Source organism: Ranitomeya imitator, chromosome 5, assembly GCF_032444005.1.
Source record: "Ranitomeya imitator isolate aRanImi1 chromosome 5, aRanImi1.pri, whole genome shotgun sequence".
Classification (NCBI taxonomy): domain Eukaryota; kingdom Metazoa; phylum Chordata; class Amphibia; order Anura; family Dendrobatidae; genus Ranitomeya; species Ranitomeya imitator.
The window spans coordinates 344,315,446-344,342,018 of NC_091286.1; the positions used below are offsets into that span (position 1 = coordinate 344,315,446).

The window sequence follows — 26,573 nt, forward strand, 5'->3', positions numbered from 1 at the left end:
GGCTGGTTAAAAAAAATACAGGGAAACCCACAACGGTTTTTTAAAATTATTTATTTACAGCACAGGAGCGGCTGATGAATACTCCTATCCGCTGCTCCTGCTCTCACTGTTATTAGCAGCAGCAGGTTTCAGATGATGGGAGTGGTGTTTGTTGCGCTGTCATACACATTACAGTGCAGCAAACACTGGATGTTTGGGTCCCCCATTCAAGTGAATGGGGTCCGGGTTCGGGTCCGGGTACTATTCTGGTACCCGAACCCAAACTTTTTGTAACTGTTCGGCCAAACTCGCCAGACCCGAACATCCAGGTGTACTGATGATGCTTTGTTTCAGAGATGGGGAAGAAGCTGCATCAGTGACCACTACCTCTGCCCCCTTATGACACTTCATTTGAGCATCTCAGCATTTACTAGGATTCTTAAACCAAGCGTCATCAAAAACGAAGTGGAAAAATAAAACATAGATAGTGTAGTCAGGGAAGAATAGGGAATTTTTAATTCAAGTGCATTAGAAAACAGTTTAGATTAGTTTATGGGATTAAATAGATAAGGATTTAAGGTGAAAACTAATATGGACTTCGGACCACCTCTTTAACCACCAATTCCTCTGGATACGGGAAAACTTTGACTACTAGATCCTGTGGTTTAGCTTACTGGTTGTTGATCTTTAAAGGCCTTAAGAGATTTTGGGAAGTTGCAGTTTTGCAACAGGTGGAGACCTGTTGTATTGGCTGAGAGAGTTATACTATGATAAATCTAAGGAAAAAAACCCTAACCTCAAGATTTTTGCATTGCGGAGCCTCAGCTAAGTGAGGACCTAAGTGAAATAGAACAACCTTGACATGCAATTAATTTTTAGTTTTTGTCCAGAGATAAGTTAGAAAAACTTTCAACATTCACTTTCTAGAATTCTTTAGCTTAATAGTCTCCGAGGCGTCCTAAAGCTTGTAGTTAATATAAAACATTAATTTACCATACTTTTTTCATACTACATTTTCAAACCAGTTGGGAAGTATCTTGTAAACTTTTGGGCTGCCTGAGATAATTTCTTCAGTATTTGCATTTTGTCCCTTAGGGCCAAGTTAATATCAGGCCTGTTTTTCTAAACTTAGGAAACCTGGCAGCCAATTATCAACCTCCTCATCAATGTACACACAGGAATTAGTGTGGCCAAACTGAATGTTATTCATCCTACATGAATGGGTTTACTTGAAGCAAAATCTTCAAAATCATTAATAATAAATCCTTTTTAAAGTTTTTGTTTGCATAATTTATAAAATAAATTAAAACTTTGCTGTCCAAGAGCATAATTAAAAATTAAGATAAAGCTTGGACTGAAATGCAAGAACCAACCTGTCCGTATGAGTTATATATGAAAATTCCATTCTTGACTCCAGGTTATAGCTTAGACAGCTGGCACCGTTTATATTCTGTACAAATAGTTTTTCTTTATGATGAAATTATAGTTGATCTGTGACGTTCTTGAACTTTAGTATAACGTCCCCATCTAAATGTGCTGACTGGTGGAATAAATTGTAATGCTTTGCCTTCTATACATTGAGTAAAATCTAGAAGGACAAAGGAGCGCAAAATAGGGCGTTATTCAGACAATAGGGGTTTATAAATGTTGAAACTGCTCACCTGGTCGTGTTGTGAGAAAGCACAAGACTTAGACAGGCTCAGAAATAAGGGGTCCTGCTGCTGCTGCTGCTCCGCAGGTTGGCAAATCCAAAGTTGAATTGAATAAATGTGGAGAAATGGATATTAGAAAACACTTGAGATAGTAGAATAGGTAATACAGTTTTATTCTCAGCACGTTTCGAAGTGCATTCACTTCATCAGGTAGCCATCTTGTGGTTCTCCTGATGAAGCAGTTAGTGCACTTCATAACTCTGCATCTTTTGAGACGCTACCTTAGAGATGAGTACATGTGTGGGGTTACTCTATTAAATCTAATATTGGACATACAGAAATAACTGAGTTCACTTATATGTAGTCACTATATTGGAGTAGGAAAATAAACATGTATAACCACATTTCCAACATGATTGAATGATTGTGTACCTCTGTTCTGTTCAGATCCTTTGGATTCCTATGAAATATGCTTTTAGTGCGTATATAATCAATCTATATATATAATTGTCTAAGGGTCACTTCCGTCTGTCTGTCTATATGTCACGGATATTCATTGGTCGCGGCCTCTGTCTATCATGAAAATCCAAGTCGCTGATTGGTTGCCGTAAAACAGCCACGATCAATCAGCGACGGGCACAGTCTGGAAGAAAATGGCCGCTCCTTCCTTCCTGCAGTTAGTGGTCGGTGCCTCCATACTTCCCTCCGGTCCCTGCTAAAACAGGGTTAATGCCGGCGGTAACGGACCGTGTTATGCCATGGGTAACGCACTCCGTTACCGCCACTATTAACCCTGTGTGTCCCCATCTTTTTACTATTGATGCTGCCTATGCGGCATCAATAGTAAAAAATGTATTGTTAAAAATAATAAAAAAACAAAAAAACCTGCTATACTCACCCTCCTTTGTCCGCTGAGCCGCTCGTGCCGGCCGCCATCTTCCGTTCCCGGCGATGCATTGCGAAATTACCCAGAAGACTTAGCGGCTTCGCGAGACCGCTAAGTCATCTGGGTAATTTCACAATGCATCCTGGGAACGGAAGATGGCGGCAGCTGTGCGCCTATCGCCGGAGCTCCGCTGCACCCCAAGAGGTGAGTATATAACTTTTTTTTATTTTAATGCCCACACTGCTGTATACTACGTGGGCTGTGTTACATACCGCGTGGCTCTGTGCTGTATACTACATAGGCAGTGTTATATACTATGTGGGCTGTGCTATATACTACGTGACTGGGCAATATACTACGTGACTGGGCAATATACTACGTGGCTCTGTGCTGTATACTACGTGACCGGGCAATATACTATGTGGCTCTGTGCTGTATACTACGTGGTTCTGTGGTGTATACTACGTGGCTCTGTGCTGTATACTACGTGGCTCTGTGCTGTATACTATGTAGCTCTGTGCTGTATACTACATGACTCTGTGCTGTATACTACGTCGCTGGGCAATATACTACGTGCCTGGGCAATATACTACATGGCTGGGCAATATACTACGTCACTGGGCAATATACTACGTGGCTGGGCAATATACTACGTTTCTGTGCTGTATACTACGTTGCTGTGTAATATACTACGTAGCTGCGCAATATACTACGTGGGCTGTGCAATATACTACGTGGCTCTGTGCTGTATACTACGTCGCTGTGCAATATACTACATGGCTGGGCAATATACTACATGGCTGGGCAATATACTACGTGACTGGGCAATATACTACGTGACTGGGCAATATACTACGTGACTGGGCAATATACTACGTGAATGGGTAATATACTATGTGGCTCTGTGCTGTATACTACATCACTGTGCAATATACTATGTCGCTGGGCAATATACTACGTGGCTGGGCAATATACTACGTGACAGGGCAATATATTACGTGGCTGGGCAATATACTACATGGCTGGGCAATATACTACGTGGCTGGCCAATATACTACGTGACTGGGCAATATACTACGTGACTGGGCAATATACTACGTAGCTGGGCAATATACTATGTGGCTGGGCAATATACTACGTAGCTGTGCAATATACTACGTGGCTGGGCAATATACTATGTGACGGGGCAATATACTACGTGGCTGGGCAATATACTATGTGACGGGGCAATATACTACGTGGCTGGGCAATATACTACGTGACTGGGCAATATACTACGTAGCTGGGCAATATACTACGTGACTGGCCAATATACTACGTGGGCTGTGCAATATACTACGTGGACATGCCTATTCTAGAATACCCGATGCGTTAGAATCGGGCCACCATTTAGTATGTTGTAAATGTCTCAGATCTGAAAACTAGGGCAGTACCTTCAACATTTTGTCAATTTAATGGCCCCATCAGTTTAAGAATAAAAAAGATTTAAAGATGATATGCATGGCAAAGGGGAACCTTCGGCCCACAGCAGATTCCCGTGGAAAGCAGTGCTGCGGCCGAGGATCACGCTGGCTGCCAGTCGTTTAATTGCTCCTGACACTGCAAGCATGCTAACGCAGCGTTCACTGCTGAACACTGCATCAGGATGTACTTTGTGGGCAGACTCAGCGCACTTTGTGCTCCAGTCCCACTGACAACAGCAGCCCCAGCTCCCCCTGTACTGTATATATCTCTAGCTTCTCCTGTGATGTATATGCCCCAACATTTCCTGTGATGTATATGCTCCTGCGTCTCCTGTGATGTATATACACCAGCGTCTCCCTTGATATATATATATATATTCCACAGCCCCAGTGTATGTGATGCAGTGCCAGCGTCTCTTGTGTGATATATATGCTCCATCCCCAGTGTGTCCTATGTGATATATACAGTATTCTGTGTCTCCTATGTGATGTAAATAGAACAGTCTCAGTGACACCTATGTGATGTATAGACAGCAGACCTCCCGCTGCTTGAGTTCTAGAAATGCTACATGAACAAATATGCGTTTCCCACTGTCGTAGACCGTGAAGTGTAATATACATCTGTGTTCAGAACTTACTGCTGCGAGTTATTTTCCAAATTCATTGCAAAGATCTAACTGTGCTCCAGACTGACGCAAATATTGAAAAGCAGTTGCAAGCAGCAACATCATCAATAGCACCAAACAACATACATCGCAGTTCAATATAGCAGTCGGCCACCTTTCTGATGCTATTAATCAACCCTATATCTGTAGGTTAAAAGCGTTATCCGAAGTGACAGGTTTTCTTTAAGTAACAATCCGTAAGATTCTTAGACCACCACAGTGTAGCCACTGCTAAATCAATTTCTGCTTAGAGTATCCACCTAGTTGGCCTCAAGCAAAACAGTAACTGTCTAAATGTCAGAGTGCAAATTGCTTCAAGTATGTTACAACCCAAATTATTCTTATATTCCCAGCTGTCTTAGGACTAATATATCATATTTTAGATCTGTATACGAGACTGTCCAGCTTTAGTTGGAGACTTCATTTGTCCTTGAGTGTTTGTAAAATCTGTTATTACTGGCAAGTGCAGGGTGTAAGTATATTACCGCCATCCCGCACATTTACACTATTTGCTTGATGAGGGAAAAAAAAGGACAAGGTTGTGAGAATTATTTGACCTGCTGTTCACATGAAAATGTTAGTCTATTCCCTAGCATGGCATTGTCACTTACGAATATTGTAGGACAGAAATGCTTTTTCCATCACTCTGTGGTAAATGTAGTTTACTTTTTGTACAAACACATGCAAGCTTTTCACTTCCAGCGCATTTTTTATTTCTCTCTGAGAATTATCCACCCACGTAGCTTAGCTGCTGTTACATCTTATCACTATCCGACGTATTTTCCCTGAATTCCTTTTATTGTGCTCATGGCTGCCATTTATAACCAGCAATGACAAAGGATATTTCCCAACAAAAAGAAACACCATCATAAATGGTTAAAAATTGCAAGTTGGTTGTAAAACAAATGACTTTGCGATTTACTTGTTATTAAAATTCCATTTCAAGGGATTTTTACTTTCATGGATTTTTACTCATTGCCTATGATACAGGCTACTGCTGCAGTCTAACAGCGGTGGCCAGTCTCCTTGGCAAGAGGCACAGTACATACAAGCTCTTCCTGATTGAGCTTGTAAGCACCTTACGTGTAGGCCTGATTCATTACAACTGGCATTTTGCTTACCAGTCTTAATGATGGGCATGCAGGACAAGACGAACGTAATTTATTAAGAGGCACATGCCACTTAATGAATCAGGCAAATCGTATCATTGGTGTGCGCCTCCATGGGCTTCGGCAGAAACGTTACTCCAGTCGGGGACTGGAGTAGCATTTCTGTCATAAGTAATTCCTTTACTTTTAATGAATTTGTCAATTAATTTGTAATGACGATGCCTCACCACGTGCCGCCCTGGCTAAATTACAGTTCCACCCACTTTGGCGGAGTAACCCATACATTTTAAAGCCACTTTTGTGTTACACAAAAATGTTGTGACTTTTAAAGGTGTATTATGCCGGATGTAAGTACCATGATTAATCAGGCTGTAGTCTTATATAATAAATGTCACTGCATCTGAATTACTTTATTACTTAAATCCTGAAAAAGATGTCTTTACTAACTGTTTATGGATTGCTCCAACTTTCTGTCACTTCTATCTGGAGCATAAAAGGTAAAAGCTCCTCACTATCCACAAAGCACTGCAGTGTTCCTGAAAACATTGCTGCACTTGCATGGTTATGTGATCTGATACCTTTAGGATTGGAAGAAAAGCTATTTTCTAATAGGTGATCTCACCGGATAATGCATTCATCAGACTTTCGCTTGTCACATGCAGACTTTACGTGCATAATATTTCTGTGTTTCTCTCTGCAGAGGGCTCTTCATTACCATTCATGACCGTGGTCATATATCCACAGTAATGAAATCATGGCCTGAGAATGACATTAAGGTAACATATGCTTAGTTTTATTTAAATGAGTTGTTAGAGATTTTTACTAAATTAAATAGGTCATGTAAGGACATCCATTCATTGACGTTATCTCAGAAACAATCTTCTTCAGCTTTCTAATAGTACACAGTAGCTTTCAGTTACCAAGCACACACTGGTGGCCAGATATTACAGTTATGCAATTCAATTTGCACATAGCGATCTACCAAAAAGTAAATGTCATTTTACTTTATTTAATAAATTAATAGTACACTAGAAAATAATTTAATTTAATAATTTAGAGTAAACGATTAATCCAGGAGGAGAAAGAAGCAGATTTCTCAGATGAAATATATATCAAAGTTGTTTATATTCATGTGTTCTGTTGATTTATGAAATAAAAACGATGGCGACATTTCATACTGTCCCTAATTCAAAGTTTCTAGGTTTAGAACGTATAGTTCATGATGAGTTCGTGATGTCTCTTGGCTTGTAGTCATATTTCGTTATGCTGAATATTTTCTCCTCCCTGGTGATGTGTTATACCCCAAGATTCAGTGCTGGGTCCACTGTTAATCAACTTTAATCAACATTATTTACACTCCTCAACATAAAGATTGAAACACCAAGAAGGAATAGTCGTGGTATTATCGAAATCACAGGATCGACAGATGTTGTTAATGATATGAAAGAGGTGAAAGACTGGAAACAAAATGTTCAAAGCGTCTTGATTTATTCAGTATTGAGTATGAGCGCCACGTGCACTAATACATACACTTATACGATTTGCTATGTTATTAGTTAGGTTATTGGTGGTTGTCTGAGGAATGTTCAGCTGCACTGAATGCACATGGCCATGTAAATCATCAAGATCCACTGCTGACAGCTACTCTTGTGATTACTGACAAATGGCATCTCAGATGTGCTTTACAGAAGGTAAGTCTTGAGATGCTGTAGGCCATGGTAGCACATTTAGGCCACACAGACTGCTCACAGTAGTAACACACGGCCTGGTGTTGTCATATTGAAAAATGACTTTCACTTTGGTGAAATATCTATACCAATAGTTCCACGATTGATCCATTCTCTACTGAAAGTAAAATTGGATATACCAAGCCTACAGTGTTAAAGAATGTCTACACAAACCATCTGAGTCATTTGCACAACAATGGGCAACGAGTCAGACTTCCAGGTACAGCTGTTCCTTTGACCTCGTGCTGCTGCTCTCAAAAGTGGATAGTGCAAAGCAAGATGGCAATGGAGGCTGGAATGGAGATCTTTCCTACTCAATGATGAGTACTGATTTTGTCTTGCTTGCTTTGATATTCGGAGATTGGAATGGGAACCATGTGGGGGACGCCAATAAGAGGCATTCGCAAAGGAATGGAACATCGATCATATTCCGGGGATTATGGTGTGGGGTGGCACAATGTACAGTAGCTGGACCTCTCCAGTTTTCATTTCTGGTACTCTAAAAGCTTGGGAGTATATTGATTTGTTTGTGAAATAAGTGGTACGGCCATTTCTAAAAAGGGTCCCAAGAGCTACTTTTCAAAACAACATCACAATGCATGTTGTTTGTGGTACCCTTGCCAACAGCATCCGTGGATTTGTCTCCCATCAAACACTTCTGTTGACATCATTGGTCAGCAATGGCAGACAGAGCTTTCAGCAGTGGATGATGATAATTTGTATGACAAGAGCATTCATGGTGGCAGAACATTTCTCAGACAACCATTAATAGCCTCATTGATAATGCGCCAAGGTGTGTAAGAGCAGAGATTTCTGCACATGGCGCTCATACACAAACGCAGAAAAAATTGAGAAGTTTTCAAAAATTTTGTTTCCATTTTGTAATCATTTGCATATACTTAACAAATCTTTCCCTCCTATGAATTCAGTAATTCCACAAGTTTTCTTTATGGTGTTGCAATTTCAGATTAGGAATGTTTTTTACATAAAATGAGATTAATCGCACGGTCTACGTTTTCATATGACACCAACCTAAGTAGTAAAGTGCAGGCAATAGAAGTTTGTCTTAAATTGCGACACCAAGTGTTTGGGCTTCTACATGGCATATGAGAGTCAAAGTGGATAAATAGAAAGTTATACATCCGGGTATTGATTGTTCTATATGTCATAGCACAAATTAAACTGGGATGGCGTCTGGGCGTAGCTGATAGACTACATGCCTACATATAAGCATTCAATGTCAATCTAAAGCCAGAGCGGGAGAGATAGCATCAGAGTGCACTGTTAAGTATATGTGGATTTGCTCTGCCTATAGATCTAAATAGTATGCTTGTTCTTTACAGGCATATTGTACTGGTATATAGAGACACATCTCCATATATCAGTATTTCTCTATAACAGATACATCTCTAAATACTTGCATATTAGAGGTAAAATAAAGGTTATACAATTTTTTCCTAACAGAAACCAACAGGGAGATAAACTATAATTGAAAGATTCAGACTTCTGTGTTTTTATATTGCTGTTTTACAAAGAATTACTGGTGAATTGATATCTGGAATTTAAAAATTTATTTCTGAGCACCAGTTCACAGTATCAACAAGAAATGACCAGTTAGATATACACTCTGTTCAGAAATGGAAAGGTTATTTATAATAAAAGCCATGGATCTATACAAAAGCCTACCTCAGAAGCTGATTTTAGCAGTAAAAGTACATGGATTAAAAAAAAAGTTTAGATGCTTTCATAGAAAAAAAATAACATAATTGCAGAGTAGAATTGCTGTTTTAATTAACCACATCCATCTTCAGATTAATTTCAGCTGTTTCCGAGTCCATGTGGAAGGAGAGCCCAGTTGCAATGCTTGTATCTTCAGGAAACTTTTGTAAATGTTCTTTTTTTCTCCACCATCTAACTCTGGTCATTGGAGCGAGGATATCTCTCTGTAATCAGTAGATGACTCGATATACAATGGGCACGAAAAGTACTCAGACCCCTTTAAATTTTTCACTTTTTGTTTCCTTGCAGCCATTTGGTAAATTTAAAAAAGTTCATTTTTTTCTCATTAATGCACATTCTGCACCCCATCTTGACTGAAAAAACAGAAGTGTAGATATTTTTGCATATTTATTAAAAAAGGAAAACTGAAATATCACATGGTCATAAGTATTCAGACACTTTGCTCAGACACTCATATTTAAGTCACATGCTGTCCATTTCCTTGTGATCCTCCTTGAGATGATTCTACTCCTTCATTGGAGTCCAGCTGTGTTTAAATAAACTGATAGGACTTGATTTGGAAAGGCACACACCTGTCTATATAAGACCTCACAGCTCACAGTACATATCAGACCAAATGAGAATCATTATGTCAAAGGAACTGGCCAAGGAGCTCAGAGACAGAATTGTGGCAAGGCACAGATCTGGCCAAGGTTACCACAGAATTTCTGCAGTACTCAAGGTTCCTAAGAGACCAGTGGCCTCCATAATCCTTAAATGGAAGAAATTTGGGACCATCAGAAGTCTTCCTAGACCTGGCCGTCCAGCCAAACTGAGCAATCGTGGGAGAAGAGCCTTTGTGAAAGAGGTAAAGAAGAACCTCAAGATCTGTGGTTGAGCTCCAGAGATGCAGTAGGGAGATTGGAGAAAGTTCCACAAAGTCAACTATCACTGCAGCCCTCCTCCAGTCGGGTCTTTATGGCAGAGTGGCCCCTGACGGAAGCCTCTTCTCAGTGCAATACATATGAAAGCCCGCATAGAGTTTGTTAAAAAACACATGAAGGACCCCAGACTGTGAGAAGTAAGATTCTCTAGTCTGATGAGACAAAGGTAGACCTTTTTGTTGATAATTTTAAGCGGTATGTGGGAGAAAACCAGGCACTGCTCATCACCTGCCCAATACAATCCAAACAGTGAAACATGGTGGTGGCAGCATGATGCTATGGGGGTGTTTTTCAGCTGCAGGGTAATGACAACTGGTTGCCATTGAAGGAAACATGAATGCGGCTAAGTACAGAGATACCCTTTATGAAAACCTCTTCCAGAGTGGTCTGGACCTCAGATTTGGCTGAAGGTTCACCTTCCATCAAGACAATGACCCTAAGCACACAGCTAAAATATCAAAGGGTCTGAATGAATACTTATGACCATTAGTGATGAGCGAATATAGTCGTTACTCGAGATTTCCCGAGCACGCTCGGGTGACCTCCGAGTATTTTTTAGTGCTCAGAGATTTAGTTTTCATCACCGCAGCAGAATGATTTACATGTTAGCCAGTATAAGTACATGTGGGGGTTGCATGGTTGTTAGAGAATCCCCACATGTAATCAAGCTGGCTAACAGATGTAAATCATTCAGCTGAGGTGAGAAAAACTAAATCTCCGAGCACTAAAAAATACTCGGAGGTCACCCGAGAGCGTGCTCGGGAAATCTCGAGTAACGACTATATTCGCTCATCACTAATGACCATGTGATATATCAGTTTTTCTTTTTTAATAAAGTTGCAAACATTTCTAAATTTCTGTTTTTTTTCAGTTCAAAATGGGGTGCAGAGTGTACGTTAATGAGAAAAAAAAATGAACTTTTTTGAATTTACCAAATGGCCGCAATGAAGCAAAGAGTGAAAAATTGAAAGGGGTCTGAATATTTTCCGTACCCACTGTAGGTTATTTATAGTTAAAGAAATTATTTGCTTTTCTCTTTTGTGGTCTTCCTGGGGATTTAACCCCTCTGTGACCTTAAACGTACTATCCCGTCGAGGTGCCCTGGGCTTATCTGACCCTGGACGGGATAGTACGTCATAGCGATCGGCAGCGCTCACGGGGGGAGCGCCGCCGATCGCGGCCGGGTGTCAGCTGCTTATCGCAGCTGACATCCGGCACTATGTGCCAGGAGCAGTCACGGACCGCCCCCGGCACATTAACCCCTGGCACACCGCGATCAAACATGATCGCGATGTGCCGGCGGTGCAGGGAAGCACCGCGCAGGGAGGGGGCTCCCTGCGGGCTTCCCTGAGTCCCCCGCAGCAACGCGATGTGATCGCGTTGCTGCGAGGGTCTCACCTCCCTCCCTGCTTCCTCCAGCCCCGGATCCAAGATGGCCGCGGATCCGGGTCCTGCAGGGAGGGAGGTGGCTTCACAGAGCCTGCTCAGAGCAGGCACTGTGAAGGCTGCAGCGCTGCATGTCAGATCAGTGATCTGACAGAGTGCTGTGCAAACTGTCAGATCACTGATCTGTGATGTCCCCCCCTGGGACAAAATAAAAAAGTTTAAAAAAAATTTCCAAATCTGTAAAAAAAAAAAATATTCCAAAATAATGAAAAAAAAAAAAAAATATTATTCCCATAAATACATTTCTTCATCTAAATAAAAAAAACAAAACAATAAAAGTACACATATTTAGTATCGCCGCGTCCGTAACGGCCTGACCTATAAAACTGGCCCACTAGTTAACCCCTTCAGTAAACACAGTAAGAAAAAAAAAAAAAAACGAGGCAAAAAAACAACGCTTTATTATCATACTGCCGAACAAAAAGTGGAATAACACGCGATCAAAAAGACAGATATAAATAACCATGGTACCGATGAAAACGTCATCTTGTCCCGCAAAAAACGAGCCACCATACAGCATCATCAGCAAAAAAATAAAAAAGTTATAGTCCTGAGAATAAAGCGATGCAAAAATAATTATTTTTTCTGTAAAATAGTTTTTATCGTATAAAAGCGCCAAAACATAAAAAAATTATATAAATGAGGTATCGCTGTAATCGTACTGACCCGAAGAATAAAACTGCTTTATCAATTTTACCAAACGCGGAACGGTATAAACGCCTCCCCCAATAGAAATTCATGAATAGCTGGTTTTTGGTCATTCTTCCTCACAAAAATCGGAATAAAAAGCGATCAAAAAATGTCACATGCCCCAAAATGTTACCAATAAAAACGTCAACTCGTCCCGCAAAAAACAAGACCTCACATGACTCTGTGGACCAAAATATGTAAAAATTATAGCTCTCAAAATGTGGTAACGCAAAAAATATTTTTTGCAATAAAAAGCGTCTTTCAGTGTGTGACAGCTGCCAATCATAAAAATCCGCTAAAAAACTCGCTATAAAAGTAAATCAAACCCCCCTTCATCACCCCCTTAGTTAGGGAAAAATAAAAAAAATGTATTTATTTCCATTTTCCCATTAGGGCTAGGGTTAGGGCTAGGGTTAGGATTAGGGCTAGGGTTAGTGCTAGAGTTAGGGCTAGGATTAGGGCTAGGGCTAGGGTTAGGGCTAGGGTTAGGGCTAGGGCTAGGGTTAGGGTTAGGGCTAGGGTTAGGGCTAGAGTTAGGGCTAGGGTTAGGGTTAGGGCTAGGGTTAGGGCTAGGGTTAGGGCTAGGGTTAGGGCTACGGTTAGGGCTAGGGTTAAGGTTGGGACTACAGTTAGGGTTGGGGCTAAAGTTAGGGTTAGGGTTTAGATTACATTTACAGTTGGGAATAGGGTTGGGATTAGGGTTAGGGGTGTGTCAGGGTTAGAGGTGTGGTTAGGGTTACCGTTGGAATTAGGGTTAGGGGTGTGTTTGGATTAGGGTTTCAGTTATAATTGGGGGGTTTCCACTGTTTAGGCATATCAGGGGCTCTCCAAACACGACATGGCGTCCGATCTCAATTCCAGCCAATTCTGCGTTGAAAAAGTAAAACAGTGCTCCTTCCCTTCCGAGCTCTCCCGTGTGCCCAAACAGGGGTTTACCCCAACATATGGGGTATCAGCGTACTCAGGACAAATAGGACAACAATTTTTGTGGTCCAATTTCTCCTGTTACCCTTGGGAAAATACAAAACTGGGGGCTAAAAAATAATTTTTGTGGGAAAACAAAAAGATTTTTTATTTTCACGGCTCTGCGTTATAAACTGTAGTGAAATACTTGGGGGTTCAAAGCTCTCACAACACATCAAGATGAGTTCCTTAGGGGGTCTACTTTCCAAAATAGTGTCACTTGTGGGGGGTTTCTACTGTTTAGGTACATTAGGGGCTCTGCAAACGCAATGTGACGCCTGCAGACCATTCCATCTAAGTCTGCATTCCAAATGGCGCTCCTTCCCTTCCGAGCCCTCCCATGCGCCCAAACGGTGGTTCCCCCCCCACATATGGGGTATCAGCGTACTCAGGACAAATTGGACAACAACTTTTGGGGTCCAATTTCTCCTGTTACCCTTGGGAAAATACAAAACTGGGGGCTAAAAAATAATTTTTGTGGGAAAAAAATTTTGTTTTATTTTTATGGCTCTGCATTATAAACTTTTGTGAAGCCCTTGGTGGGTCAAAGTGCTCACCACACATCTAGATAAGTTCCTTAGGGGGTCTACTTTCCAAAATGGTGTCACTTGTGGGGGGTTTCAATGTTTAGGCACATCAGTGGCTCTCCAAACGCAACATTTCGTCCCATCTCAATTCCTGTCAATTTTGCATTGAAAAGTCAAACGGCGCTCCTTCCCTTCCGAGCTCTCCCGTGCGCCCAAACAGTGGTTTACTGACACATATGGGGTATCAGCATACTCAGGACAAATTGGACAACAACTTTTGGGGTCCAATTTCTTCTCTTACCCTTGGAAAAATAAAAAATTGGGGGCAAAAATATAATTTTTGTGAAAAAATATGATTTTTTATTTTTACGGTTCTGCATTATAAACTTCTGTGAAGCACTTGGTGGGTCAAAGTGCTCACCACTACTCTAGATAAGTTCCTTAGGGGGTCTACTTTCCAAAATGGTGTCACTTGTGGGGGGTTTCAATGTTTAGGCACATCAGTGGCTCTCCAAACGCAACATGGCGTCCCATCTCAATTTCTGTCAATTTTGCATTGAAAAGTCAAACGGCGCTCCTTCCCTTCCGAGCTCTCCCATGCGCCCAAACAGTGGTTTACTGCCACATATGGGGTATCAGCGTACTCAGGACAAATTGGACAACAACTTTTGGGGTCCATTTTCTCCTGTTACCCTTGGTAAAATAAAACAAATTGGAGCTGAAGTAAATTTTTTGTGAAAAAAAGTTAAATGTTCATTTTTATTTAAACATTCCAAAAATTCCTATTAAACACCTGAAGGGTTAATAAACTTCTTGAATGTGGTTTTGAGCACCTTGAGGGGTGCAGTTTTTAGAATGGTGTCACACTTGGGTATTTTCTATCATATAGACCCCTCAAAATGACTTCAAATGTGATGTGGTCCCTAAAAAAAAAATGGTGTTGTAAAAATGAGAAATTGCTGGTCAACTTTTAACCCTTATAACTCCCTAACAAAAAAAAAAATTGGTTCCAAAATTATGCTGATGTAAAGGAGACATGTGGGAAATGTTACTTATTAAGTATTTTGTGTGACATATCTCTGTGATTTAATTGCATAAAAATTCAAAGTTTGAAAATTGCGACATTTTCAAAATTTTCGCCAAATTTCCGTTTTTTTCACAAATAAACGCAGGTACTATCAAAGAAATTTTACCACTATCATGAAGTACAATATGTCACGAGAAAACAATGTCAGAATCACCAGGATCCGTTGAAGCGTTCCAGAGTTATAACCTCATAAAGGGACAGTGGTCAGAATTGTAAAAATTGGCCTGGTCATTGACGTGCAAACCACCCTTGGGGGTAAAGGGGTTAAACTCACAGCCTCTAGCATGGCAGGTAGAAGCACTAGCAGATAGCATCAAACTGTATATGTGGATTTGCTTTGCCTATACAGTAGATCTAAACAGTATGCTTGTTCTTTACAGGCATATTATACTAATATATAGACACATCTCTACATACCAGTCCTTCTCTATACCAGATAAATCTCTGACTACTTGTATATTAGGGGTAAAATAAAGGTCATACCATTTTTTTCCTAAAGCGGAGAGAAAAAATATAACTGAAGGAGTCACACTTCTAGGTTTTGGAGATATTCCTGTTTTTTTATTTGCAAATACTGATGAAATACTGTCCAAAAATACTAATGTATGAATAAGGCCTTATTCTAAGAGTCTAGTTGTAAATTTCACCATACTGTAAATTTTAACATGAATGAAATTTTATGAATACTCTTAAGCTTGAGGAACTGGCTTTCCCCTGAAATCATTCCACCAGAGTACCCAGCAGGCTTTCCAACTTTTTGTATTTTTTCTGGACATATTTTTAGTATCTGTAAACATTTTTTTTACAGATACATTGTTGTGAGGCAGTGACCGGTGTCATATGCGAGGGTCGCTATGTATCCCCCAAGATGTGCTTAGAAGCATATTAGATCCGCTGGAGTGCCCTGTGCTCACAGCAGGTTGCCTGTGAGACACAGGGAAGAATAAAAGTGAGTGTGAACTGGGTCAAGTTCCATTATTATGGTGGTGGTGAGGTGGCAGCTCGGGTGGTGGGTGACGTGGCGGCAGCTCGGGTACGGGCTTTTATTTTTGAAACGGACTGCAGGAAGGTAGTGGGGCCGGTCCGTTTCCTCCAGCCCAGATCTTATAGTGGCCCATGGCCATAGAATCTGGAGGAAAGAAAAAAAAAACCTGCAAGAGAGTTTGGGTGTGTCAGTATTGGCCTGGGAGTCAGACCTCGCAGGAGGCTTATGAGGAGCTCTTTCCGTGTGGAGCAACATGGGCCAGGCAGAGCCTAAAAAGCCGGACACCCCAACATACACGGTGGTCTTTACATTCACGGCAAAAGATTGTGGACTAATTTTATTTTTTTCGGCTGCATGCCGAAGGACTTGATTGCTTATTTTTCCGGTTTGTGAGTATGCTATAAAATAAACAAGACTTTATTTTGAACTTTATATGGGTCACTGCCTTTTTACTGCACAGCAAGGACATCGCTGCATCACATTTGGTGGAGAATGCGGGCAGTGTGAATTAAGGCATACCCCAACACCATTTGCATGTCTATTATTAAGCCTGCTACATTGCAACTCATGCCTACAGACAAAATGGAGGAGATCCTGAGGCAGCTGGTCATCACACAGCAACAACAGCAACAAACTAATAACATGTTGCTGCAGCAAATTACAGCCCTGCGTGAGGCACCTCCAGCACCGAAACCGGAACGTCGCGATGCCCGAGACAAGGTACGCTCCGCTTTGAGGAAATTGAGTCCAGAAGATGACGTGGAAGCTTTCCTCACCGTCTATGAGCGCACGGCAGAGCGGGAGAATCTGCCAGCAGCACAGTGGGCTGAAGTTGTGGCTCCGTTCCTGAGGGGTGATGCGCTAAAGGCCTACCTTGACCTCAGTCGGGAGGAAGCCCAGGACTACTCCAAGCTAAAAGGTGAGATCCTTGCCCGACTGGGGGTTAATACTTAAGTGAGAGCCCAACGGGTGTTTTCATGGACTTTTGTGGAAATCCAGCCTGCCCGGTCTCAGGTTTTTGACTTACTGCAGCTTGTGAAACGGTGGCGCCAACCTGAGACTTTAAACACAAGTCAGATAGTGGAGAGGGTGGTGGTCGACCGACTGGTGAGGGCTCTGCCAGCAGCCATACAGTGTTGGGTGGGTCAAGGGGACCTGGGTACTCTAGACCAGGTTGTAGGTTTGATAGAGTGATATAAGGCCACCCAGGACTTTATACGGGACACTGCTCCGCTTCTGCTGTCACAAAAGGCTCCGCCAGCTCAGGAGTCTGAGAAAAGTCCACGGTCCTCCACTGGGACAAAACCGGACCAAGCCCGTGCTGAGAGGATGTCTCGAAAAGAGAGTGACCACAGACCTGTGTCCCCTAAACTGGCCCCAAGGTTACCTCGTGCCATAGTCATTACGTGTTGGCGATGTCAAGAACCTGGACATGTGGTTGCTAATTGCCCCCTAGCAACAGAACCCATGGACTGCGGGTATACCCGCCGGGTGTCTATGTATGCCCAGCCAGTCTGCATTGCCACTACAGACCCTGCCGGTACCGAACCTCAACTGTGCAGAGTACTCGTTAATGGGTACCAGACGGATGCTCTCTTGGACTCAGGGAGCTTGGTGACCCTGGTACACGGGTCCCTGGTTGCTGTGGACAGTCCTAATGGACAGAAGGTGGGGGTAGTGTGTATACATGGAGACCTCCGAGAGTACCCGACTGTGGAGGTCACGTTCTCCACCCCATGTGGAGAGGTAAAACATGTGGTGGGAGTGGTAAAGACTCTTCCGTATGGGACTGTGATGGGTAGAGACTTGCCCCTGTTCTGGTCCCTCTGGGAGAACAGACTTTACCCTCTCAGGGTAAAAAAGCATTCTGGGTGCAGAACTTGAAGATCCCGAACCAGGGATACCTGCCGTAGGGGTCGCCACCATAGGGACAGTGTGTAATCCTGATAGGTTTCCCCTAGAGGTATTGGCAGGAGAAGTGGAGGAGAATCCACCAATTCCCGAGCTGGAGGTGTCACATGGTAAGTTCGGGACGGCCCAGCTCCAGGATCCCACTCTGACCCGGGCAAGGGAAAGAGTAGTCGAGGTGAATGGGGTGGCACAACAACCTGGTGCAGAAAAGGAGTTTCCCCGGATGATGATCAACCAGGAGTTACTGTACAGGTTGATAAAATCCGGGATGAGGTGGTGGAACAACTGGTAGTGCCCCAACCCTATCGTCGGGTGGTGCTCGACATGGCTCACACTCACATGTTGGGGGGGCATTTGGGGGCCAAAAAGACGCTAGAGCGCATATTACAGAGTTTTTTTTGGCCTGGTGTCTACGCTGAGGTTAAAAAGTACTGTGACACATGTCCTGAGTGTCAACTAACCTCACCCACCACGAACTACCAGAGTCCATTAGTGCCTCTGCCCATCATAGAAGTACATTTTGAGCGGATAGCGATGGATCTGGTAGGACCAGTAGTAAAATCCGCCCGGGGCCACCAGCACATATTAGTAGTCATAGACTACGCCACCCGATACCCAGAGGCGATACCGCTCCGGCACACTTCGGGTAAACTAATAGCCCGTGAACTGTTTGCCATGTTTTGTCACCTTGGGCTACCCAAGGAGATTCTTACAGATCAGGGAACCCTTTTATGTCTAAAGTAACTAGAGAGCTATGTAAATTGCTCCAAATTAAACAATTATGTACATCAGTATACCATCCACAAACCGATGGGTTGGTCAAGAGGTTTAATAAGACCCTCAAGGCCATGCTCAAAAAGGTGGTCGCCAAGGATGGGAGGGATTGGGATATGTTATTGCCATATTTAATGTTCGCCATACGCGAGGTACCACAGGCGTCCACAGGAGTCTCCCCATTTGAGCTATTGTATGGCAGGCACCCAAGGGGATGGCTGGATGTAGCCAAAGAGACGTGGGAACAGGAGCCCACTCCACATAAGAGTTTTATCGAGTATGTGGCAAGTATGCAGGATCGGATTGCGGTCGTGCAACCCATAGTAAAGGAGCATCTGTTGGATGCCCAGGCCGCTCAGAGCCGTACATATAATAAAAGGGCCACGGTCAGGAACTTTAAAGAAGGAGACTAGGTGTTGGTACTAGTACCCACCCCAGAGAGTAAACTCATGGCCATGTGGCAAGGGCCTTCTGAGATACGAGAGAAGGTGGGGGAAGTGAATTACAAAGTGTACCAACCCGGGAAAAGAAAACCCGAGCAGCTGTACCATGTAAACCTGCTAAAGGCCTGGAAGGACAGAGAATGTTTGGTCACAGAAGCACCTACGGTAATACAATCAGAGGTCGCTCTGGCACTTGCCAAGGATACAGCCGGGTGTGAGGTAAAAGTCAATGATGCCCTCACAAAACAGCAGGAGGCTCGAGCTTTGGTACAGCAGAATATGGATGTATTCTCAGAGCTGCCAGGGCGAACCTCGGTGATTCAGCATGACATTGTCACTGAGCCCCGGGTAAAGGTGCAGATGAAACCATACCGAGTGCCAGAAGCCCGAAGGCAAGCCATCACGGCCGAGGTAAAGCAAATGCTTCAGTTGGGAGTCATTGAGGAGTCCAGAAGTAAGTGGGCTAGCCCCATTGTTCTAATACCAAAACCAGATGGATCATTACGCTTCTGTAATGACTTTAGGAAGTTACATGAAGTGTCAAAATTTGACCTCTATCCCATGCCACGGGTGGACGAGCTAATTGAGAGACTGGGGGAGGACCAGTACATCACCACCCTGGATCTCACAAAAGGTTACTGGTAGGTTCCCTTAACAGAATCAGCGAAGTTAAAGACTGCTTTTATAACCCCAGAGGGTCTCTATCAATACATTGTCTTACCTTTTGGCTTACATGGGGCTCCGGCCACATTCCAGAGGCTGATGGACATTGTGTTATAGCCACATAGAGATTACGCTTCAGCCTATTTGGATGACATAGTCATCTTTAGTACCGACTGGGACACCCATCAGTCCCAGGTACAAGCAGTGCTGCAGTCTCTTAGAGCCGCAGGGTTAACAGCAAACCCAAAGAAATGCGCGATAGGTCTCACGGAAGCCCGGTACTTAGGATACGTGATCGGCCGGGGGGTTATCACACCTCAAGTGAACAAAATTGAGGCCATTCAAAACTGGCCTAAGCCCTTAAGTACCAAACAAGTGAGGGCATTCCTTGGCATCATTGGGTATTACCGTCGATTTATACCCAATTTTGCTGGTAAATCGGCTTCCCTAACGGACCTGTTAAAAGGGAAGAAAACGGTGATGGTCAAGTGGAATCCTCAAGCAGAGGAAGCGTTCCAGTCTCTGAAGTCGGCGTTGTGTGGACAGCCGGTCCTCATCAGCCCCGACTTAAAGAAAACCTTTATTGTGCAAACCGATACCTCAGAGGTAGGCTTAGGAGCGGTGCTGTCACAAGAGGTGAACGGGGATGAGCATCCAGTCACTGACCCCGGCAGAGAAAAATTATAGCGTAGTGGAGAAGGAGTGCTTGGCGATTAAACGGGCCTTGGAGTCCCTATGCTACTATTTGCTCGGACGTCAGTTTCGGTTGGTAACGGACCATTCAACCCTCGTCTGGATGAGAAATGCAAAAGAGAGGAATGCCCGTGTCACCAGATGGTTCTTGTCCCTACAAAACTTCAGCTTCTCTGTGGAATATCGGGCTGGGAAATCACAGGGAAATGCAGATGCCCTGTCACGGGCACCATGTATACTGACAAATGTTCAACCCCACAAGTCTGAACGGAGGGGGGGGTATGTGAGGCTTTGACCGGTGTCATATGCAAGGGTCGCTATGTATCCCTCAGGATGTGCTTAGAGGCATATTAGATCCGCTGGAGTGCCCTGTGCTCACAGCAGGTTTGCCTGTGAGACACAGGGAAGAATAAAAGTGAGTGTGAACTGGGTCAAGTTATTTGACCCAGAAATTATTCAGGAAAACCCGGTATGGGCTTTTATTTTTGAAACGGACTGCAGGAAGGTAGTGGGGCCGGTCTGTTTCTTCCAGCCCAGATCTTATAGTGGCCCATGGCCATAGAATCTGGAGGAAAAAAAAAACCCTGCAAGAGAGTTTGGGTGTGTCAGTATTGGTTTGGGAGTCAGACCTAGCAGGGGGCTTATGAGGAGCTCTTTCCATGTGGAGCAACACGGGCCAGGCAGAGCCTAAAAAGCCTGCCACCCCAACGTACACGGTGGTGTTTACATTCACGGCAACGGATTGTGGACTAACTTTATTTTTCCGGCTGCATGCCGAAGGACTTGTTTGCTTATTTTTCTGGTTTGTGAGTATGTGATAAAATAAACAAGACTTTATTTTGAACTTTATATGGTCACTGCCTTTTCTCGGCACAGCAAGGACATCGCTGCATCACAATTGTAAAGACATAATGAACCATGAAGATCATTTAGAAGTATATGACTATTCACTGTGAGCTAGAAATATGATGATGTCCACAATCATTTTCTGTACAAGTCTCTCCAACTTCACAAAAGTCATTGACGCAACACATTTATTTTTCAAGGACACTGGAAAAAATGCTCTATTTTTAAAGAGAGTGCAGTAATTTGTGGTAACTCTAGAAATTTGTACGGATACTACATAACATTTTTACATTTTGTGTGCAATGTGCTCAAATGTATTCAGCCGTAATTAAGTGGAGTAATATGTTAACTATCGGTATTACGGTATCGAATTCCTATGAGTATGAGGTGGTTTGGGGCAAATATTGCACTATAGAGACAATTTTCATTAATTATTAGTTGATAAGCAATTGGGATAGCTATTGTGATGGCTATTACGACATAAGTGATGCACCTAGATGGGGTGAAAAGGAAGCGTAAAAATGTCAGCTGTCCATGAGAGCTTCCATTTGTATTATACTCTTTGTACTGTTTCTACATGCTCTGTTATTGTACGGTTTGACTTTGTCAAATGTTCAGTCTTGTAATTTTGTAAGTCAATCATACACTAATTATATAATTTCCAGTTTGTCCTGGATTTCACTTAGCAGTGATGATTTAACCACATTGGCTTTGCTTAGTATTACATTCTGCCATAACCTATCTTTATCAATTGCTTAGACGGGGAATGCATCATGATATAAGGTAATTTGCAGGAGCATGAAGACAAAAACACATGTTCATTATCTATATCATGTGTTCTATGCTTTTACAGGCTGTTGTTATAACAGATGGAGAAAGAATTCTTGGTCTTGGAGACCTTGGAAGTTATGGCATGGGCATTCCAGTTGGTAAACTGGCTCTATACACAGCATGTGGAGGAGTAAAGCCTCAAGAGTGTCTCCCGGTGATGCTGGATGTGGGAACTGACAATGAGGTAGGCATGAAAACAAACAATTCATAGATGAAGATGTCTACAGCATTCTTATGTGTAATTTAATTAGAATATGATATAGCATTTTCATATATAGTATAAGTATCTTGTAATTCATGGTTACTATGTAACTAACACTAGCAATTTAATTTGGGAATTATTCAAGGATCTCAAATGAAAGATCAATTTGATACAAGATGGTTATGCGTCAATAATTGGGTTTTTATTATTCGTTAGAGATTATACAGATACAAGTGTAAATGCTGCAAATATATATCAAGAAGTGAAGCATCATACTTGGGTGTGGTGACATACATGCAATTATTGAATATTTGCAAAGTAAACTGCATTACTGCCTTTTTACAATACAATTATAAAATTAAGGTACAAAGCGCACAAATTGTACAATTCGCTTGAAATTGTTATAGCTGCAAAGGATGGGGTAGGGGGAAAACTACATATTAATGACTATGGATCTAGAATGGGATGTACCAGCTTCCACTCTTCTGTGTGTATTTGTGGGAATTTTTGCCCATTCATCTTGAAGAGCATTTGTAATGTCAGACAATGTCTGTAATGTCAGACAATGATGTTGTATGAGAGGGCCAGATTCATTGTCTAAGTTCTAGTTTACGTCAAAGCTGTTGGATGGGATTGAGTTCAGGACAGCCAGTTGAGTTCTTTCACCCCAAATGCACCCAACTGGCACACAAAGATTGAGCTGTCCATCAAGCCAAAAAGCAAGATAAGTGAAAGCAGTCAGAGGGGAGCGCAGAGGAATTGACCCAGGGAAGGGGAGATGAAAGGGAGTTGTTGAGCACCACCGCAGCTCCAGCTGAATACTTCCAAAGGAGGATAAGAATGTGTGTCAAACAGAAATCAGTCCCAGGAGCGCTGAAGGAAACTCAGACAACATATGTCGTTTGCCACGACGCGTTTCAACGGTAAACACCGTCTTCTTCCCACCTGAAGAAGACGGTGTTTACCGTTGAAACGCGTTGTGGCAAACGACATATGTTGTCTGAGTTTCCTTCAGCGCTCCTGGGACTGATTTCTGTTTGACACACATCAAGCCAAAAGTCATTCTCTGTGACACCCAAAGAACTTAATACTTCATTCACATATGAATTAACATGATTACTCTGGAATGCAGCAACATGTAGAAGGTATAAAGGTGTCATTGGATTTATATTTCAAAGACCGACATGCAATGACATGTTTGTTTTGGGGGTTTGATCTTAGTGATATATTCCCTTTAAGTATGTGTGATTGTAAACAAGTATATTCAGCATCCATAAATCCATGATATACATTGCATCATGGATGCCTCTGTCATGCCAATATGTATGGAAGGAAGTACAATAAATAGGCAGAAGACCATTCTTTGGCCTTAGCATTATAGTTGATTAAACCGATTTTGATTGCATAAGGTACAGCTCTTTACGTACCACTTGTGCTGAAAGATGTGCTAATCATCTTTCTCTCCATCTACCCCTCCCCCATCACAGTTGATATTATATAACCATTTTTCTTTAATATTTATATAATCAAATCAGCTAAATACACAATTTAAGTTCATATTTGTCTCTGTAGTTCATTTTTATGGGAATATAGAACATGAATTTGCCAGCCTTGTTCCACTATATATTACACAGTCATGCGGTTTAGCAGAAATTCTCATAGCCTTGAATGCCGCCAATAGCTGTGCCAATTGCCCTAAGGCTGTGGAGCCACAGAGCACAGTATTTGGGATGGTAAGGCATGGACAGCGTGGTTCAGACTCTTCTCTGTGTATGAAGCATCATTTTGTGTGCACCGCTATGAAGCATCATGCATGCCCTGATTATCACACAGAAGCATTCTGCTCCATTCATTGTCATTACTGCGTCTGCTGTTATTCCAGACTGTCTCAGCTGCTCAGACTTGCCCAGTATTGAGTATGTCTACAAAACTCTACAGAAACCACAACTTCTGTGGGTAATAAAGTAGAGGTTTTGTAATGGAAAAAGGATTTGCGAGCATATGAAGGATTGTATGCAAATGATAATAAATAAGGCTCTACAGCTAAAAATACATTTTATTACCTTAGTCTTCCAGTTTATGATGTAAAGTACATACTAATAATATAATATTGGAAGTTACAGGCGTACCCAAATGTACCCAACTACCTAATGTATCTACTAGCATAAGTCAACAGTGGTGGGCTATTGCAATAACTGCATAGTAATATACATCAGTTTTTCAAGTTAAAATGGTAATCTGTTTCATGATGACAAGAAAATGATATAACTTGAGAACACAAATCTATATCAGGTAAAACTTGTGATTGACCCCATAATCAGCACCAAAATGTGTAAATATATTTTTATGCAGTCAGAAAATGTTTGCATCTTGTTCTGGAACACAGAGAGATTAGTACAATACAAGTAGTCCAGTTTGTGACCAATACTGTGAATGTAGAACAGGTAAAGTGCAGTATGGCACACACATTTCAGATATAGAACAGTACAATACATGGAGCACATGCAGTAAGCAGTATAGTACATACAGTCGGTGCGGAAAGTATTCAGACCCCTTTACATTTTTCACTCTTTGTTTCATTGCAGCCATTTGGTAAATTCAAAAAGTTATTTTTTCACATAAATGTACACTCTGCACCCCATGTTGACTGAAAAAAACAGAAATGTAGAAATTTTTGCAAATTTAATAAAAAAGAAAAACTGAAATATCACATGGTCATGAGTATTCAGACCCTTTGCTCAGACACTCATATTTAGGTCAAATGCTAAACTGATAGGACTTAATTTGGAAAGGCACACACGTGTCTATATAAGACCTCACAGCTCACAATGCATGTCAGACCAAATGAGAATCATGAGGTCAAAGGAACTGGCCAAGGAGCTCAGATACGGAATTGTAACAAGGCACAGATCTGGCCGAGCTTACAACAGAATTTCTGTAGTACTCAAGGTTCCTAAAAGCACAGTGGCCTTCATAATCCTTAAATGGAGTAAGTTTGGGACCACCAGGAGTCTTCCTAGACCTGGCTGTCCAGCCAAACGGAGCAATCGTGGGAGAAGAGCCTTGGTGAGAGAGGTAAATAAGAACCCCAAGATCACTGTGGCTGAGCTCCAGAGATGCAGTAGGGAGATGAGAGAAAGTTCCACAAAGTCAACTATCACTGCAGCCCTCCTCCAGTCAGGTCTTTATGGCAGAGTGGCCTGACGGAAGCCTCTTCTCAGTGCAATACATAAGAAAGCCCGCATAGAGTTTGTTAAAAAACACATGAAGGACTCCCAGAATATGAGAAATAAGATTCTTGGGTCTGATGAGATGAAGATAGACCTTTTGGTGATAATTCTAAGTTGTATGTGTGGAGAAAACCAGACACTGCTCATCACCTGCCCAATACAATCCAAACAGTGAAACATGGTGGTGGCAGCATCATGCTATGGGGGTGTTTTTCAGCTGCAGGGACAGGACAACTGGTTGTCATTGAAGGAAACTGGAATGCCAAGTACAGAGATATCCTGAATGAAAACCTCTTCCAGAGTGCTCTGGACCTTAGACTTGGCCGAGGGTTCACCTTCCAACAAGACAATGACCCTAAGCACACAGCTAAAATAACAAAGAATAAAATAACAAAGTGGCTTCAGAACAACTCTCTGACTATTCATGACTGGCCCATCCAGAGCCCTGACCTAAACCCAATTGAGCATCTCTGGAGAGACCTGAAAATGGCTGTCCACCAATGTTCACCATCCAAACTGACAGACCTGGAGAGAAACTGCAAGGAAGAATGGCAGAGGATCCCCAAATCCAGGTGTGAAAAACTTGTTCCATCATTCCCAAGAAGACTCATGGTTGTACTAGCTTAAGAGTGCTTCTACTAAATACTGAGCAAAGGGTCTGAATACTTATGACCATGTGATATTTCAGTTTTTCCTTTTTAACACATTTGCAAAAATTACTACCACTGTATTTAAACCCTATCAAGAGTCCTGCTGCAGACTTACAGCAGGAGTCTCTGCACGTGTTACAGAAGAACAGAGAGTAAGGAGCGCTGCGGTGAGCTTACCTGCCGGAGCGCAGGGCCTGAAACACATGACCTAAAGGGGAGTGGACGGAGACAGAGCCAGATGCCGAGTGGTGGCGGTGACCGGCGGAGCCGGAGAGCAGTCTGAACGAGCCGAAGTCAAGCCGGGAGATCGATGAAGTGCCAAAAGAGTGAGACATAAGTGTGGTTGGGACATAGCAAAAGGTCGGGGAGATGAAGATAGCGGTGCAGTACAAACGGGGCAGACAGGAGGGAAGTTAGAGTACCAAGCCGAAGGTCAGAGCTAGATACAGACAATTAGCACAGAGTCACAAGGCAAAGCACAGAATGAG

General features: G+C 42.4%; 1 protein-coding gene across 1 annotated transcript in view; it reads left to right on the top strand.

Moving 5' to 3' along the window:
- Positions 1-26,573, top strand: part of ME1 (malic enzyme 1) — a 484,969-nt gene that overhangs the window by 200,403 nt on the left and 257,993 nt on the right. Inside the window, exons 4-5 of the mRNA XM_069726431.1 lie at positions 6,455-6,530; positions 22,026-22,187. Coding sequence (XP_069582532.1) covers positions 6,455-6,530; positions 22,026-22,187 — 238 coding nt within the window. The remainder of the gene's footprint in view (positions 1-6,454; positions 6,531-22,025; positions 22,188-26,573) is intronic.